Source organism: Ornithodoros turicata, unplaced genomic scaffold (genome assembly GCF_037126465.1).
Source record: "Ornithodoros turicata isolate Travis unplaced genomic scaffold, ASM3712646v1 Chromosome42, whole genome shotgun sequence".
Classification (NCBI taxonomy): domain Eukaryota; kingdom Metazoa; phylum Arthropoda; class Arachnida; order Ixodida; family Argasidae; genus Ornithodoros; species Ornithodoros turicata.
The window spans coordinates 1,098,593-1,118,591 of record NW_026999372.1 but is presented as its reverse complement, the minus strand read 5'-3'; the positions used below and the strand labels follow the sequence as shown (position 1 = coordinate 1,118,591).

The following is a 19,999-nucleotide window of genomic DNA, read 5'->3' as shown; positions in this document are numbered from 1 at the left end:
GCAGATTACTTTGTCGACAATAAGGCCTCAGGCAGCACCACCAGCACCGGTATTCAAACCTGTCTCGGCGTGACCTAGACAGCACGTTAACCACACGGCCACGCGAGCTGCCCTCTTTCCAAGCAGCACAACATCTTAGCCCAAATATTGGACCAACATTGATTCACCCTTGGTTCAACGTTGAGCCGACATTGCCAATATTGGTCCAATATTTGGCTCTCCAATGTTGTGCTGCTTGGGTTGTGGGGCTAAAATGCAAAGGAAACCGTGCGCAACCCGCATCCTGTTATTGCAACCCTCTCTCGCTCTCCCACCGTTCCCATGCAGTTTTGCCCTGTGCCATTTCACAGTCGCTTTGTGCGCTGCTACGCGAATCAAGCGATTAGCAATAGAGCTCTGCACATAACAGCTTGCCTTCGAAAGCGCCTCGGTATGATAGTGGTGCTTCGGAGCCCTTATTTCACTGGGAGGTAACACTTACCAGCATCTGGTCGTATCGGGAACCAAATCTGTGGGTTTTCCGGCAGTGAGACCATGTTCTTGTCTGTACCTCGCATCGCAGTCAGCGTCGGCCTCAGAAAATCTCTCAACCATATCTTCTCTTTTGCACTCTGGTGCAATAGAGCGAAATATTATATCGAGATGCATTCGTATACGCTCGAAATCAAAGGCAGTGCTTTGCATTTGCGTAAAAAATAGTATTTTTGCCCATTGAGTCATTGCGCACACCCGATACAGCGCTGGGAACGAAATGCTTTTGATTGAGTAAGGTTCGTTTTCCCCTTTATAGTTCGCAAAAGAAGCAAGTTCACTGCATCGCCCTCTACTACATTTCAAACAAACAGGATGTTTCGTATTCGTTTTCTAAACCCGACAGCATTTGGAGTCACGGGATGAGCGGTAAGTTGATTAGCTGCAAATCATATTCGTGGTGGAAGCAATATGCCTACCTATATACCTTAAACATCTTCATTACGCTTTTCGCGTTGCGTGTTCGTGGTTCCATGCCGAATTTTGTGATCCAAGTATGACGTATAAAAAGCCAGGAATCGTGCGAATACTAGCATACGTAGTGCCGGCATGCAGACACTTTGGCTCTAAGTGACCTTAACAGGAAGTGACCAAAATGGCGAGCGACACCTGTGTTTCTCAACGAGGCGCATGACAGCCTTCTGTAGTTGCGTCTGGCGCGACTCATGTAAAGCTCCAGTCAAATTTAATAGTAACACAGGAGAAAATTCGGTCCCAGTTCCCAGCGCGATAACAGTCACCCTTGGGACACTGGGCGAATGTTGAGTGATCAAAATCCTTGCGTTAAACTAACGAATAATTTTGTTCAATTAAGATTTCCTCATGACCCCAAGGGTAGCTGTAATCGCGATCGGGAACGAGACCACATTTTTTCCAGTGTTATCATTAAGTGTCATACCTCATGCTGTCAAGATTGGGTTAAAAAATGTTGCCAATAAAATCTTACTTAAGTTACTTAAGTTACTATATTGTTTTTGATGGTTGGCAAATTCGTAAAACGAAAAGAATTTTGAAGCTAATAGGCAATTTTAGCAGACCGTTGGTAAGGTTATAGTGTATATCGGAACCCAACACAGTCGCGTGTGACTCAGAATCTATGAACTGGTTGGTCCTCATGATGGACACCTCATGATGTAATATTTCCTTTTCTTGATTGGCGGATGCCGTCACGACGGAAATCACTGGTCGCAATGGGGCAACAACGTGGCTCACACGTGTGAGCACACTCGACTAAGCCACCTTCTGTACTTTGGCTTGACATGATTCCGTTCTGTCTCACGTTGGTTGGCACATTTCGTCCCTTTTCCTACTCTTTTGCTTACCAGTCACGTTTATATCGTGTGAGTTGCTTCGTGAAAATGAAACTTAGGCTGGTTTGAGTCGCGTGTGCTCTCGTTGTGCCCCATCTAAAACTGTTTACGTCGCGCAGAGAAAAAAAATTACTGTGGTCTCTTCGCTAGGTCCTGTCTGGTTGTTACAGTACGTCGCTTTCCATAATATCGCTTACCTGTACAGTTCCACTTGGATGCTCACATTCGGTCCGTATATTCTCGAGAAAACTCTCAAGAAAATCTGGATCACTGCATCCGTGTTCTTTTAGATATCCCAGAACGCAATCCCTGCTGTATTCCATTACACTGGAAAAGGTAGAGAGAGATTATTATTAACATACTGAGGGCTAATAAATTGTCACGTCGCAGTTGATTGCATCCATAGAGTAGACAGCAATGTGCGCGCTTCGCAGGAGAGAAAAACAGTTTCTCTCACTCCTTCTCTCTCGTTCTCTTTTCTCTTTCTTTTTTTTTTTTTGCATTGAAGCCGCTGGCTACATCAAACGTAAATCGTTATACTTCAGCGGGACCAGACAACATCACTTACGACGCACAGGGTAACCTTGACGTCTGGTCACGCCGAGCGCTCTTCATGTTTACAACACATCTTTGTAACAGGGAGCCCTACCAACTACCTGGAAGGAGGCGTTGTTTGTTGTTCCTGAAATCAGGCAAAGCCCCAAATGCCCTGTCCTCTTTTCGCCCAGTGAGCCCACAGCTTGCAAGCTGTGTGGTTAAAATTACGGAGAGAATTGTTTTGCGTCGTCTCGACTGGTGTCTCGAAAAGCAAGGTGAATTCCCTCTCGAAATGGCAGGCTTTCGTCGCCACCGTCACGGATGCAGTGCTCGACGTCCTCTCAACAGTCCAACATGGTAGTGCACATCGGAGGCTCGTTCTATCAGTTTTCCTCGACATCAAGCACGCCTATGATACCGTCTCGCACGTTTGTGGCTGCATGCCTTCGGCTTTTTTTTCTTTTCTGAGTATCTGGTCGACTCTTCAACTGGCTCCACGATTTCTTTACGAACAGAGCTTTCGCTGTCCGCACATCCCTCAGCCAACGCCCCGAACATCTGTTCATCAAGAAGTACCCCAAGGAAGCATTCTGAGCCTTACACTCTTTAACGTGGTAATCACAGTCCTATTAATTCCTCGCAAAGTAACCTTTTCTGTGTATGCCGATGACGTTGTTCTTCTGAGAGTATTAAATCACAACCAGCCATTCAGCGCAGTTTGCAGCTAGCCTTAAATGTACATTTGTACCCCGCGCTACTTGGGATGGACTTTTCGCCGGAAAAGTGCGTCAGGCTCCCTTTCATCCGCAAATTTCCCTCGTTCGGTTGGTGAATAAAAGCTCGAGCCTGTACGTCCCCGTCGCTTCTTTGGTGTGGTCATGGACTCGGACCTGTGGTGGGCTCGCCACATCAAGCACCTTGAAACTAAAGTGCAGCGGCGACATGCAGAGGACATGCCAGGCTGTCAATGGCTTCATAGCTAAGGACGCCACACCACCGGACGCCCCTGGTTTCTGTCTGTGCCACCCACCTTCGAAACTCTTCCGTACCTCCTGGAACGGAGAGATCAGGTTCCTCCTGAAGTACATCCGAGCACATTTTTATGCTGCGTTTTCTATACCCCTGCTGCAGCATACACCGTTGGCGCATCTCGAAATGGGAGGTCCTCTTCGGCATTCGTCATCCCGTCCGAAGGCGTAGTAGAAAGACTTGGCCTTTCACATCAAACCACATCTACAGCTGCGGAACTCTATGCCGTACTTCTATTTCTGCAGCACAATGGGTCGTGTTCACTGACTCCACATTTGCGCTGCAAGCAATTGGACATTATGGCATCTCGTAGGCCATTATCGCCGTTGCTGATGAGTGTGTTGGGGGCTTACAGCCTTGTCTGCGAAGCAAGGCGCGGGCCGGTTCTCCAGTGGGTTCCAGCCCATTGCGGTGGCGAAGGGAATGAACAGGCCGATAGCGCCACTGACGCAGCTCTCTCAAACCCTCGTCCACCTCTCAAAATTGTTTGGTCCCTGGCCAGATCCAACCCACCAACGCTCTGCCCTCAACGTTCTGGATACCATGGGACTTCGATCTTTATTGTGAAGGAGCTCATTATTTCATACTCCGCATCAGCACCAACAATATGATACAGTATCGCTCTTGGTGATGAAACTCCCCATTCATAATCTCGGAAATTTGTTGTTGTACCTCATTGGAGTGGCTTTAAAAAAAAAAGAATATCGTGCCTGAAAGGAGTTGAAGCGGAAAATAGATAGCCAGTTGAGGCTTGGCAGGGAGAGGTCAGTACCCGAGACAGGGAATGAGCACATAGACACACAGAAAAGTTCTCTTAAATACAGCAAAGTTTAATAGACGAGGAATCCATACATGTTGAGAAGCATACTGGGGGAAGTGGGGGAAGGCGAATAAAAGAGGGATTACTTACGCAATTGTCACGTGTGGTTACCTGAACAGTTTACTTGAGCAGTCCCCGCAAGCTGCCTTGCCTTACAGATATGATCCAATAATGCCACAATACGTGTCCACTACGTTGTTTCTAATGTATCAAACCAGCGCATGGGATTGTTTACTGAAAGTTACTGCAGGAATCATAATGGTCGAAACATTTGGATATAATAATAGACGTGTTCCCCTCCACACTATAACAAAACGGCCCATTCATCTTGGTCGTATCTCAAAGAACACAGTCATCCCGGCGACATACCAAGGCCATAACGCGTTCACAGGAGTGATATACCCAGGAAGGTCAAATCTGATCCTCAAATCTCGTCCTGATCGTGTCAGTATGGCACTCTATAGGGTATATATCTTCCTTAAGGAGGAATTTAGTGCAGTGTGATCAGGCGCGGATGTAGGGAAGTCCAGGGGTCCGTACCCCCTAGGGTTCAATGGACCAATCCCACCATGCACATGGCACTTGTCCATAGCGCCCCCCCCCCCCCTCTTTGGTAAAATCCTAGATCCGCCCCTGAGTATGATGACACATGCCAGGCACAAGTGCGAAGACGGCGAGCCCCGCTGGTCGTTGACGGCCGGAGATAACAAAGTGGCGGTCCAGATGGCGTCCGGATTTGGTCAGGATAGACGTTAACGAATAAAGGTACGGGACAGCAGGTGTGTTACCAAAGGCAAGGGAGACGTTTGTTAAGGGTTTAGCTTGATTGCGGGCCTAATTAAAGAGTTTATAAATGTTGATGCGTCGTTGCTGGCCGGAGGACTCCCGCAGCTTCTCTCGCGCCTATCGCTGTTGTGGACAGACGTTGCCACGATGATAAATTCTCAATTTGCAGCGGAATCTATTAAAAGTGACATTGGGGAGAAATTAATCTCCATGAGTGTTTTCGTCGACCTGTCGAAAGCATTCGATCTAATCAATCGTGGTATCCTACGTATTACAAAAGTTTCAAATGTCTCGAATAAGACCTAACCTACCCCGCAGTTATTTAAATGATCGTAGTCAGTACGCAGTAGCAAACAAACATAACTCAAACATCCGTCCTACTGACACAGGATGGCCTCAGGGCTCGCTCTTAGGACCACTTTTATTTCTGATTTACGTAAGCTACTTACCAGACTGCCTCCCAAAGCAGCGCTATCTCTATGCCGATGATACTACGATCTTCTTTAACGCGAACACTCTAACCACGTTATACACTAAGGCTCATCTCGTCCTGGAGAAGCTACACTGCTGGCTGAACATGTTTGCAGGGAATTATAAAAATAAATAATCGTCTCCTGTCAAGGGTTCAAAGCATCAAATTTCTCGGAGTTGTTTTCCGTGAAAATCGTCACTGACACGAACACATCCTGTATGTTCGTGGAAAAATATCGCCTGGCTTATACGCTTTAGCCCGACTTGGCAACCTGGCTTCCATTAACGAGTTTCTTACTGTGTGGTACGGCATAATCTACTCACATATCTCCCATGCCCTTGAACTATATGGTATCACCTATCGGCATAATCTTCACCCGCTTCTTGTGCTACAGAAAAGTGGAATTCGTATCATGCTAGCAATAAGCCCCAGGGATTCAATAACATCTGCATTGAACTTTCTGCGAGTTCGTGATATTCATCTGGCTGGATGGCGCCGTACAGATATAGCAGGCCAAAAGAATGATTTATTGGCACGCGCGTTTAGTCTGCCACGTCGTTCTCCTCACAATATTAATGCACAAAATACTCTACAGCTCTGTAAACATTCCCAGTTTTTTAGCCAGTCGTCATGACACGAATTACGCTTTGAGAAATAACACGCGATTCTTGAGGTCTCTGCACCGAGAACTAATTTGTTTTGTTTTTTTTTTTCTCTCTTTCAGATCCTACAGCTGCAAGGTCTGTAATAATTTACCAGCGAACATCAGAGTGCCACTTCTATCCATCTATTTATAAATAAGGCTCGAAAATACTTCCTCTGTCACTAGTTATATCCGTAAATTAGCCCATGTTTATTGTGCAATTAATGTATTGTTGTAATCAATGTATGTAATTAATGTGCGTGATGTAACTATTTTTCAGTGTCCAAAAGTGCCTATTTATGCAGTCTGTGGTATCGAATACATTTGTCCTCTCAGGACTGTAAAACATGTTCCGCCTTAACATTTCCTTATCTAATTATGTATTCTACCAAATCGTCTACCAAATAAATAAATAAAGAGAGAACGATTGGTAGGTGGCAGTGATGCCGCCGCTGCTGTCACACACAAAACTTTTACACCCTGTTGAGTGTAAGGTGGGTGTTCCATAATTCACACCTCTTCGAATGTAGAAGTTCACAGGTGAAATGAAATACTCTTACCTCTCAAGGTGTATTTAACAACACACACACACATACACACACAGCTCTGAAAGGGTGCAACATCTACTTAGCGGATGTTCGGCTTGTTGATCTACACTGGTAATTGAACGATACCCTATAACAAACTGATTCAGTTTTTGGTGTGGCGTAACGTGTGCAGCTTTGGTTCTATGGTAAGTGTATCATGCACATCAACCAAAGTAAATGGATAACATGAACATGTAATGCATTGTCTCCTCCCAATATAGCAATTACGAACTGGTGTCAAAGACCAGTATACGGTCTGATATACGGTGATGATGATGATGATGATTCAGGTTTTCTTGGCGCATAAGCAACGAAGGCCATAATGCGCCAAGACAATGATAGGGAAAGTACTAGTTAAAAGTATAGTGATTCAGCTAAGATAAAACTGTACAGTTAGAGAATAAAAGGACATAAAGCTAAAACTACAATGCGTTTAAAACACTGATATACGGATAAGGATATACGCGCTTAAATTTAGAAATCAATTTGAAGCATCACATACATGGGATGGCCAACTTAGAAAGGCATTTCCTTTCTAAAAGCAAAACAGATTATATATTCATTCCCTGTCTTGTAAGCGTCTGCGAATTCGATTGCCCTGCTCGCATTGCAGTCAAAACGAAGGGTGAGATGTCAAGTTTAATTTGATTACGCACATAAAAAAACACTGAACTGTGGAATTGTATGGTGTATCAACTCACCATCAGGATAACGTTTGTGTTCCTTACTTGTTTTGGCATGAGGGAAAATTAAGACTCAGTATACACGTCATTCATATTGCATGATAATATTAAGCATTTTACAATAGGGCAACGCAGCCTTAAACCACTGCACCCTTATTACACCCTTAGTACACGCTTAACACGTCAATATAGTTGTCCACGCACTTCACACACATCTATGCGAGGATCAGCCTCGAAGGGACGTAATATGAGTGTGATCTGGGTGTATTTTGTAAAATACACCCGTCTTACACTAACGTAGGTGCAAAACAGTAGTGCGCACGACCTCCAGGCTGAAGAATGAACTGTCCTCAATTCAGAAAACATTTTAGGACAAAGCGCGTAGGGCACGGAAATCTAGCGGTCGCGATACACTCTTGCTGTCTTGACTCGCTGGTGAAGTCAGGTCCCCTTCAACGTTGGCGTTCTTGACTATTCTGGCGGGAGTTACAAGTCACGAGAAGAATTCACATCAAGTCACCATCAAACCCATATTAAATCACAAGAGGAGCGATTGCTCCCTCCAAGAAACGTCAAGTGGCAAAGTACTCCACCGCAACCGCTTACGACTAATGTGGAAATCCAGCCTACGGACCATCTGCTCTCAAAGATATTTTATAAGATATATAGATGTATAACTATAAAGATATATAGACTTCTCTGGAGACAATAGGACCTCGATCCTCATTGTGAAGAGGCTCATTATTTTATTCCCAACATCACCGCCTGCAATGGGGTAGAGTATCGCCTCTGTCGATGAAACTCCTCATTCAACATCTTAAAATCAAGTTGTTTCTCCTGTACATCCAGCCTCAGAACATCGATTGCAATCGTTTCAACAGATACCGCTTGCGTCGCCGTGTCGTATGAATGTGTGTGACAGTGAGAAAACATGTAAGAGTGAAAGTGGGATGAGTGAGAGAGCGGAGCGGATCTGGTTTGTCCCTTCAGATGACGCACCCTTGGGGGTCGTTGGGGGGGTGTCAGCTTAGCTCAGTTGGTAGAGCCCTGGACCGACAATCGAGAAGACGTGGGTTCGAATCCTACAGCTCGCGAACCTTTTCAGTGACGACCTTCTTTCATCCTCAGCGTGTTCTGGGATACACATCGAAAGAAGAGTACACAATGACGCTGTGGGGACATCCTGATGGGAGTGTGTGCGTTCATGGCGTATGTCCCTTTAACTCGTCACCAATGGCCAATTAAAAACCATGTCAATAGTGAGGACGGTGCCGAGCAGATGATTCGCTGTTGGAAATATCGCAGGTCCCGCCATGAGGCATTTCCCTTATACTTCCTTAGAGGTAGATTGGATTTTCTATCCTTCTACATTTGGACATCAGGATTGTGTTCTGCGATGCTTTTAAGTTGAGTTAAGTTGGTTTTCTTCAGTTTTTCATGTCTGTGCTGCAACTGTATTGTCATCTAGCAGACGAGTTACCTACGGAGGTAGTGCTGCAAATCAGCGCAAACAGCGTCTGTTGCAGCTAGTTCGATGTCTATTGTACCCCGTTTAAGCGTTTTTCGGGTTATGAAGTCCAGAATGGACTGAATGAATGATCGTGTCCGTAAACAGCAGTTTTACACTGGAAGAAGCCTAGTGAACTTATCCTGCATCTCCGTGGATGTAACAATTGTAAACCCCTTCTCTGTAAAACCAGTATTTTGTACAAAGAAAATACCACTTGGCAGGCAATCCTCGAGGAAACTACAGCGACGACCATACCTGTAATTGCGTAAGCAATCCCTCTGTTCTTCGTCTTCCCCGCTTCGGAAGTTTATGAATCTATAGGGTTTTGTCATGTACTGAACTTTACTGTGTATGAGTTTGTGTCTCGTCCCTGTCTCGGGTGTGGTACCTCTCATTATTCTGCCTCCGGAAGTGCAAGGACCGAAAGCTCAGTCACAGTCAAGCTTCCCATTGTCTCCGGTGTTTCTCAGTTACTCGTCCATTCAAACACGTAGTATAGTGCAACGCACGGGAAATACCTGAGGAATATTTCCTGTAGCCAGGGGTAGAACTGATGAGAACAGTTTTCATCCACATTCATTACCATGATGTCGCAGCGCGACTTAAACGGCCGCTTGCACGCGGAAAATGCCGCTTACCAGCAATGTTCTTTGTGCATCTCTTCCAGGCTCTGATCTCTAGGTTGTAGGTCTACACGACGTTTCGGAACTGTTGGTTCGTGTGCTTCTTTATATCTTTGCTCGCAAATGAGCCTGGCGTCTGATAAGGTTTTATCATTGCACTGTGGTGGAGGGACGCCTGAAAACGAAATATGTGGTATAAGCAGAGCTCCCAAACAAACATGCGTCAAGGATTTAGAAGAGATTGTACTCCATAGGATTGTACTCTGTCCCAAATGTCAGTGGCCCTCTCCGTCTTCCTTTAACTCTCCTCATCGGATATTCGAAGTTTATTTGAGAATCCCTCAAAAACGTTTAGTAGTAGCTTTCGTCAATCTCAGGCCAATAGGAGAATATTTCTTCTCAGAAGAAAACGCTGCGTTCAACGTCCGTCTCGCACCTCCCCCTCCAATATTGTCCTGTTTTCGTCCTTTTAATCTCAATAAGGTGTACATTAGTCCTCAATCTTGCTACTTCAGATGTAGAGCATATTGGTACGCGACCTGTATATACAGGGTGTCTTTTTTTTATGCGATACAGATTTTTCATTAAAAAACTATAAAGGCTATAGACATGCTGTTTTCACTTCTATCATCTTTGGGCCAGCGGACGTTCTTGGCCAAATGTTGCTCGACCGTCAAATGACTAATTACCTAAAAATCGTTAATTAACTTTCTCATTATAAGAGATTCGAAGTTATCCCAATGAGAACATATCTTCCTTTCGGTTACCTGATATCGAGGCCGTTTTCAGAACAAAAATCCGTTAGGTAGATCGTCCACAAAAAAATCGTGAAGGAACACCATATTTTTCTTTATTTTGTTCATGGCGCACCTTCGGAGACCCGTCTTTCCTTCACCCCCAACGCGAGAGGGGGAAAGAGCACACTGCCGCCTCTTGCGTCCTGGAAAAATATTAACAGAAAATGCAGCCCAAGATAAGGGCAGTTCCGACAGCGTCGCCCGATACATGTGTTTTTGTTTTGTTTCCGCAAGTTAAAACTCTTCTTCGACACATGAGGCGGCACCGTGGCGGCATCTTCGACGCATGAGGCTCCTTCACCATCTCACATTGGGAGTGAAGGAAAGACTCGTCTCGGAAGATGCGCAATAAAGAAAATAGAGAAAAAATGGTGTTCCTTCACGAATTTTTTGCGGACGATCTACCGAACGGATTTTTGTTCCGAAAACGGCAACGATATCAGGTCACCGAAAGGAACAGGTGTTCTCATTGGGACAACTTTGGAGCTTTTATAATTAAAAATTTAATTAACGATTTTAGGTAATTAGTGATTTGACGGTTGAGCAACATATGGCCAAGAACGTCCGCCGCCCCAGAGATGATAGAAGTGAAAACAGCATGTCTATAGCTCATAGTTTTTTTATGAAAAATCTATATCGCCTAAAAAAAGACACCCTGTATTGTCCGCTGGCGGGACAACGCAACCTAAAAGTGTAAATACCGAAGAGGGCAATACAAACAACATAGACAGGCAGCGAATCGAACTTCTTTTTTACCCACGAACGACAGGCTTAGAAAACATGACAAACTACATCTCTCTGCTTCAAAGTCCAAAGGCCAATACGCATGAGACTTTTTTTCCCCTAGCGAGACGACGCACACACGCGAAGGACGCAAGCGTGTGCAGCGTTTGCGACTGCCTGAAACGCATGGAAAGTCTCTAGAACGTGCGATCTCGCGTGCGACGCCGTACCTGATTTTTATTTCTTTACAACCCATGTTGCAGCAATACGGATGTCGCCTGGTCGTCTGAAGAATGAATATTTCATTGCTTCGAGTGTCCTTAGAGTCACTAAATAAGCTTCGCTTCAGAGAATCGACACTGATTTCCAAGGGAGAGCAAGAGCGCCATCTTGTTTCCGCACCACTCCTGTACCATCCCCAGTTGAAGGTCGAAGACGACTAATATAATGCTCACTGTGCGATAGAGAAGCGTGTATGATTATTGTGCGATAATCCATGTATTGTCAAGCAGAACGTCCCGAGGGTGTGAAGGAGAGCTCGAGGCCTACAACCTTGATGAGCTGCTTTAAAGAGAAAGGAACATTTAACCTGTGCACGATAGATAGCATCGTGCACTAAAGTGCGCGTGCGCGTGGCTACCGTGGCGTGGAAACAAGATGGCGCGTGCTAGCTCTTGGAATTCAGTGTCGATAAGTGAAACGAAGGTTATCTAGTGGCTTTAAGTGTCCTAGTGGCATTGCAATTCTTCTGCAATCACTTGACGGGAGTGCGCGCCAGGAATAGCAAAGTAAAACAAAATTGAAGCAGGGAAGTGAGGGAAGGAGGTTGAGTGAGGGACAGCCTCGGGGACGTCATTTCATATGCCAAAGTTGCAGAATGATGATGCTCTGAGGATTAGATTTTGACATCCCAGGGATACCATCCCTGTCCCCATCCGATGACCTTAGAATAACCCTGGGATGATTGTTTTCTGGGGTGCTGTGGGGTTCTTGGTAGTTCCGGGCTCCGAGGCCGAGTGAAGTGAACTGTTGAACTAATGTGTTGCTCGTCGGTGAACTTGTTCGTTCAGTTCACTCGAATGCATCGTTCAGTTGGAAGGGTTCATTGAAGAACGACACATCAGTGCGCCCAAACACTCCCCCCTCCCAAATGTCAGTGACACCCCCTTTCTGACCTCTGTAGCCCCAACAGGATTGTCCTTGCAATTTCTGCTTTAGACACATGAGGGTAATGATATGTTAAGCTCTAATGACGTAACTATAATACTTACCCCAATTTTTTTCAACACCCCTCCATGCTTGGTATTCCGGATAAACCACTGCTCCCAATTGAGCCACGGAGGCCGGTAAAATGGCAAAGTTTTCGGAACCATCCCTTCTGTAATACTCACACTTCGGTTTGGACGATGGACAAGTTGTTTTCATTCTCGTCTCTATCGCCGTACCAGAACGTAGAACAGCGTCGGGGTGGCACCCTTTTTCTTCTAGGAGTTTCGGAACGCAATACTTGTTGTATTTTAACATACTGGAAAAGATAGCATTTACACAGCCCTTAAAGGGACTATCGCATCCGTCCCGGTCGATTCCGAAACTGTAGTGCTTTTTTACTCCGCGTTCATCACTGATAATAACGCCGAAAACCCGACGCGAATTGGCAGCGTTGTTCCTGTGTAGTTTGATATAAAACTTGGCAAGAGCAGACGACGCATTCCTGGATTCCCTCTCTGGAAACGTCACACGGACGAGGCCAATCACTGCGCGCCCTTTGACATGGAGAATACCAATCACGGAGCGGCCGGAGGGACCTTGGTAGCCTTGGCAACCGACCGACAGGCGGGCAGCGAGGCGGAATGCTAGGGGACGGCGTCTTCTCTGTTACCGGCTCGCGGAATGTTGTTTCTGGTTAACGTTGAACGTGTTCGTACAGCCAGGAGCGTAACGCCGTGTTTCACGTAACATGGTTACGTCTGCACTCACACTGGTAAGCGAAAGTCAGCGTATTTACCGAGGACTTTTCACTCAGTATATTGCGATGCGAACGACAAGCAGACGATCTCGGAGACAATCGCCTGCGCTGCGCTCCAATTCGTGCGCCTGGCTTACGTCATCATCGACGTGGCTGCAGATGGAGTGCGGACCTTTAAAACTCGTTTACTTAATATGTAAGCTTTTTCGGAAGAGAAATTTGGCGAAGTTGACTCTGAAGTTGCGAGGAACATTACCCTTTCGGTATCGTACATACGTTCCCGGATGCGATAGTCCCTTTAAATGACAGAGACCTTCTGATGGGCAACGTAGCCTGACATAGCCTTCGATCGGGTGTATTTAAGGTGACCTACGACCGATGAAGCAACAAACAAGATTATCGGGGTTTCCGTCTAGGGATGCTACATTTACATTAGAGTGGTTTTCTGTTCGCTTATTGTGACCTTCCATTAGCGTGGCCTTCACTTCCTGCGATGGGTAATACTTTTTGTTTCCTTTTGATGGCACCGCTCTAAGACCATGGCCCGAACATGAAACAGCGCTTACCAGCAGAGTAGTTCCACATCCCCACTTGGTTCAAGTGGGTCACTAGGCTTTCGAGTATTGACGCCGTGTTCCTGGTTATATGTTTTGTAGCAATCAGTGTTCGCGTCGGATATTGTTGGGGCGTCGCACTTTGCTTCAAGGAGGCCTGAAAACGAACAATATGATATGCGAACACATAGGATACAAAGCAGACCTCCGCATAGATCTACAGTGGAAAGGTGTAATTGCTAATATTGTCATCATTCATCAAAGCCGTATCGATTTTCTTAATCGAATCTCAGAGCCTAAGGTTTATTCCTCGTCTGAAGTTCGGTTGAACCAGTCGATCTTGTTTTTTTTTTTTTTCATGAAGTAGACTGACACCAGTCATGTACTACACTGATTCTAAAATGTGGATATATTCATCACCGACGTCACGGAGACTCTATGAAGGACAGATTATGCGTCTAGCAGTCTTGTAGCACGGTTGTACTCACAGTTCCAGTTTGATGGTTCACATGCAGCCTCTATTAGCTTGCCCCACATCTTTTTTAAACGCGCAATATTCCTCTGATCGCATCCTTTTTCTGAGAGCCGTAAGGGAATGCAAGCCATGCCGTAAATCAGCATACTGGAAGAGATGTATACAAACGAATTGTATTGTTTACCGTTATTTACTGTTGGGCTGGAGCGCCACGAAGCCGTATACGTTGTGAGTAAGAAGTACTCAATACTTCGAATGAATGTAAACGCAAAGACACGTAAATCCCCAGTGAATAAGTCATCAGTGATGGCCACTAACTACTTCTACAGTAGTTTAACTATAACTACTAACTACTTTGTGATTGAATAGTTTTAGTTCAACTACTTTTCAGGGGAGTAGTTAAAACTACTTTTTTAACTACTGCAATGTAGTTTAACTGCATCTATAACTACTTAACGATGTCCACCAACACCAATCCCTTGTAGTGTTCTTGGACACCTAAATATGAATCACAAGCAATAATAAACTTTGGCTCAAGCCATTGCTACGATCGTCAAATACAAAGCTTGCGGCGGGATTCTTTCTGTACCTACGTGATAAACTAAGTTGCAGAATTATTTCGCAGCAAATGAGGCTTCACTAGACAAGCATTAAAAGTGAAGATTTAGTACATATGCACGACACAATTGCTCTGCACCTCCGTTCTCATCAAACAAGTAGCTCAAGGTAAAAGTCGGAAGCACAATCGTGCCGTAAAGCTTACGGCACAATCGGAAGTTGGCGCCTTCAGTAACCTAACTACTGTAGTTAACTACTTAAAATAATAGTTTAACTAGTAGTTGCCACTAGATTTCTGCAAGTAGTTGATAACTACTTTTTAACTACAATCAGGTAGTTTAACTAGTAGTTTAACTACATGTAGTTTACTACTGGCCATCACTGTAAGTCATACAGTGCGCATCGGTACGATCAAAATTAGACGAGATTTACTAAAGGAAATTAATTCTGCCGACACGAATTAACGTTGATAATTATCACTGTTGAAAGAATGACAAGAAGTCTGGGTGGGCGTCGCGCTGTGCTGCTTTTTGCGGCAGATGTCCAAAAGAACGCACATAAAACACCAATGATTCTAGAAAAGGATTGCTTCAGCACCTGATTATGCGTCGCGCGAGAGCTGCTTGATCGGTTAAATTCAATCCGGTCACGGCGGGCTCCGGAGGTGTTGCTAACACCCTGTACTCGAACAAGCTCGAAACGGCCGTCCACAACTGGTTTTCTGGACGCTTGACGTGTAACCCTATGTCCTCACGTGCAGCCACGGTCATTCTGTTCATTTCTCTGTTTGTTAACTGTACTTGCTAGCTTTGCACTGCGGCTAATACCTTGGGACGTTGATGTCACCCCGAGAGTCACTGTTGGTATCGAGCCTAAAGTGTGTCACATCCCAACGCTGTGTCGATAAGAGCCAGCAAATACGAAAGAGGAACTGACTGTGATGATCCATGCTTACATAATGCAAGAAATTTACAAGTCATTGCTCATAAGTTTGCACCAACAGTTGCCGATTCCCAAAGTAGTAATGTTTCCTAAAAGGTTTTCAGCTTCCTTTCGCACATTCGCTGCACACCGTATTTTGGAGACGAAGAACTGCAAAAAGGTATCTTCTCAAACTAGATGATAAGTAAATGTAAAACCCAGCAGCGGTTGCCAATGCTAGTAACAGACGGTTAGGTGGTCTGTGCAAAAGAAAAACAGTGCGAAATTGTGTGTTGAGAATGACAACCCAGGAAGCACACCAATATTAGCCGAATATCGGGCCAACGCGGGCTGCGTAGTTTGCCATATAGTTCCCATATGGGTTGCCAATATTGGTCCCGCGTAAAAAGTGTAACTGCAGGCTCTCGCCATTGGGCCAATATGGGCTGCCCATATTGGCAAATCCATTCTGCCCGTATTGTGCCAATTCTGCCGTGATAATATCGATATGAGCTGGCGTAATAATAATGTTTTTCTTTTTTTCGGTATAATATCCAGAAGTAAAAGTGACGTTACTTAATTCGTCGTTCTTTTATTTGTTTCGTGCTGATCTTCTAACTGAACCACGTTGCATCGCGTTAGAAAATAATGCCTCGTCGTAAGAACGAAGAATAGGCACAGTGCCAGTCTCGCTCAATGAGCCAGGTAATCGAGCAGAAGCAGGGTCATGGAGAACATGCTTCGTCATCATGCAGAACATCCCTCAGAAGCCTGCGTTCTGATCGCAATATCGTGACTAGACTGTGGACTTCCATGCACATGCATGTTTGTCGTTTATATATGCTTTCCTACGTTTACAATGAAAAGCAGTCTTTGTCCAGGTTTCGAACTGATTAGAAGGATGCTATATGCTACATAAGAACGAATATTTTGAACGCATAGTTTGTATCAAAAAACACGAATACTGATTGTTTTTTTTTTTTTCATAATTCGGTAGAGACAGATGTCAGAGAACCAGCTTATCCAGAGTCTTGCTCTGGTGTCCCATTGTCGTGGAATGTTTTGCTTCCCGACTTCTTTGGCTAAATCGGGTTGGAATCTAGTATTTTCGACGCTTCAGAAATATTGTTGTTTCAGTTGCATTGTCTCCACTGCCCACTTTGCCTTCCCAGTGCCGTGTTCAGTAAACTTTTTTCCCCCACCCTATAGGTGTATTTTGTCCCACTGCTTCAAATAGCTTCTTTAGCACGAGTCGCATGTAATGAAGAAGTAGCACGACAGTGGGGAAGCACAACAGATGCTTGTTTATACCCATACTATGGCATGTGTGATTTTGCAGCACGTTCGCTGACAGAATGCTAAAAATGCAGATCGCTATTTCCAAGCGCAAGGAAAAACATCGCGTACTCTGAGCGCTTTCACTACAAGTTCTGGAGATTTTTAGTTTGCAGTTTGATGTACATTTGAGGGTTTTCAGTGCACACTCATCCGTGCTCTAGTGATAACTATTGCTTTGTACTCGTTGAAATGTGCGATGTTACAGACTGCAATGCCTCAGATATTCTCCCCACAATGTTAATACTCTTTAATTCGATGGACGTGCCGTTCCTGCTTTGGTCGACACTGGTGCTTCTCTCTGCTGTATCCGTTGGAGGAGCTATACAAATTGGCAACTCCTTTCACCAGCCGCTAATGAATATTTTCATAGGGGAACCCGTTTTGCCAATCGCAGTGCACACCACCAGGCTTAATACTGAAGTCGTCTACTACCCGGCTAAGTTCCTACTTCTTCCTATGCTTGTCATTACGACGTATTTCTCACTTCAGACTGTCTGTGCAATGACAACGTATTCGTCGACTGTACCCACAGCGAGGTGCGTTCATCTGCTATGCCGAACTACAGCGATCTTGCACGACCTGGTGATTTATTTTAGCTCTCTCAAAGGCACTTTGAAAGAGCTCGCCGTTATGGGCCTCAGAGAGATGGACAACATCACAAATAAGGCACCGGGGAATATGCGTCCTAGGCAGACTTCTAAGTAAACGGAATTCTAAGGGAACTGTGCCGACGTATGTCCGACAGCGTCTGAGGAAAACCGTGCAAACAGCTCAGCCAGCACAGCAGGCACCAGGACTGAAACCCTGGTGCCTACATGTCCCGACGTGACATGGACAGCACGTCTACCACTCAGCCCCGTGAACTTGTCGTCTCTTGCGCCACCTCTTGTGGGGCTGAAATACAAACGCAATCGTCCGGTTATTGCGATCGTCCCTCGCTGTCCTGTCGCGCCCAAGAAGTTACGTCCTGTGCTATTTCACAGTCGTTTTGCGCGCTGCTACGCGGGCCAAGCGATTAGCCGTACTGCTCTGCACATAACTGTGGCGCTGTGTATCACAATGCTGCTTCGGAGCCCCTGTCTAAATATGGAACAATACTTGCCAGCATCTCGTGATGTGAAACAAATCTGAGGGTTTTCTAGTACCGAGACCGTGTTCCTGTCTATATCTTGCATCGCACTCAGCCTTGGCTTCAGATAACGACTCCAGCATATCTTTTGCGCACTCTGCTGCAGTGAAATCTGGAAATATTATATCGGGATACATCGGGATACAGAAATAGAAAGCAGTGCTTGGCATTTCCGTACAAGAATTAGTTTTAGGAGTCTGCTAATGCCCTCCTAGGGATTGCCCTTCAGCATATGCTATATTGCAATCGATTTCATCTAGAGAAAGTAATAGATACATTTTTTAAAATATGGTCACATTTAGCTGGGACACCCTGTATATAATTATTTATATAAATATAGAAGCTGACAACGAAGGTGTAGGAAGTAAGGAAAAGTTATTTATTTAAAGCTGGAAACTGAAGGGGCTACATTAACGTTGCGGCGGAAGCCTCGGCTGGATATATACTAAGGATCTGGGACATACTAAGGATCTACACGGATCGATAGCACCAGGATCCATTTGGTACGTGGTACATAGTACAACATACACTCTGTACTAGTGCACGCGGTACTTGTTAAGAATTGACACAACGCGGGGTTTCTGCATAAAGGTGCCAATTGGTCATTGAATGTAGGCTGCATCATCAGGCGGCAAGCGCGTTACTCTCATCTCACAAGGACACGCACTCAGACTCTTATCCATTTAAGAGGAACGCTTCATAATCGCCCGAAGTAGGCGAAGATGCAAAACATGTACAGTCAAAAAGCTCCCGGCTATTGAAAGGTTTTTACTGGACTCACCTGAGAAACAGAGTGATACAAGAGCAAGGATAACTAGCTTCATTTTAGAATAACTTGCTTCGTCCAGCACCGACCCAGCATGTGTAGTGTACTGTTCAATCAGCACATGCAATGTTCCATACCCGCACGTGCCTATACGTACAGTCATACGTGCCGACAATCATAACAGTAATGATAATGATGATTGGGCTTTATATAGCTGATAACCAACAGAGAAACTGAGACTATAGTGTGCCAACACTATCATAAGCCATAGTGTGGTTCATAGCGGGTTACTTATAAAGCACCATAATCATCATATCTGCCATGGAATTTTGCAGAGGCAAAGTTCCCTTCCAACAGTATCCTGACCTCGCAAATGGCTATGCGATACCCGGTTTTGTGAAGTACGCATGTCCTTCCATACTTCCTCGTTTTACTTGCAGTGCACATTTGCCTCAAAACCACGTCTCCGCATCTCAGCTGTGCTCTGCGGCCGCCGAGTTCGCAGTTTTTCAGAACTGCAACAGGGCAAACACACGCTCAAAGTCGTGTGCGCATACGACAGGCCTGACAGATGAGATATGATTTTACTAAGAGGTTTTCCGAAGGGGACCAGAGAAACACATCTGGCTCCACTCCTAATTACGTGTGACCTCATCGCCCATTACCTACAGTGGCGATGGAGCAAGGGCCAGCGCAGTGAACTCGTTGTGGGCTATTCCTATGACGGTGACCTTCTAGTTGCAAACACTGGAGAACATGCGTAGCAGAATCCGTCCCACACAAATTTTAATTTGAGACACTTGACATTAATTGATTAATTAACATTGATTAATGGCAGACACCTGTGTATCTGGTTGACTCCACGTCGCTTTTCTGATTGACGTTTTCTTTATTGCTTCATTTTATCCGGATGTCGACACTGCTCTTTCTTAATTTTGTTGCCGTTCTGTAGACTTTCTACAAAAAGGTGCATACCGGGTATAGACAAGAAATACAGTTCATATTGAGTCCTTTTGGACGGCAATCTACCACTTCATTTTGCCTCTGTATGACTGTTTGGTGCAGGTTGTCCATGGAGGTTCCTTTAATGGAAAAGTTGTACACCGTTTGTCCTTTGCGATTCTACATGTAACAGTCCCGTAATCTGTAATCCGATTACTGACCACGCGGCTCACTCCGGGCAGAAACCCATACTCCAAGGAGAAGTTCCAGAATCGTGATACGCGATCTACACGAGCCAC

The 19,999-nt window shown here is 45.1% G+C and overlaps 1 protein-coding gene across 1 annotated transcript in view; it reads right to left on the bottom strand.

Moving 5' to 3' along the window:
• Positions 1 to 18,896, bottom strand: part of LOC135374089 (uncharacterized) — a 28,723-nt gene extending 9,827 nt beyond the window's left edge. The window contains exons 1-7 of the mRNA XM_064607086.1: positions 18,774 to 18,896; positions 14,060 to 14,193; positions 13,584 to 13,728; positions 12,443 to 12,576; positions 9,547 to 9,706; positions 2,039 to 2,168; positions 482 to 611 (exon numbers count right to left, since the gene is read on the bottom strand). Of these exons, the coding sequence (XP_064463156.1) occupies positions 482 to 611; positions 2,039 to 2,168; positions 9,547 to 9,706; positions 12,443 to 12,576; positions 13,584 to 13,728; positions 14,060 to 14,192 (832 nt within the window). The 5' untranslated portion in view covers position 14,193; positions 18,774 to 18,896. The remainder of the gene's footprint in view (positions 1 to 481; positions 612 to 2,038; positions 2,169 to 9,546; positions 9,707 to 12,442; positions 12,577 to 13,583; positions 13,729 to 14,059; positions 14,194 to 18,773) is intronic.
• Between the last annotated feature and the right edge of the window lie 1,103 nt (positions 18,897 to 19,999).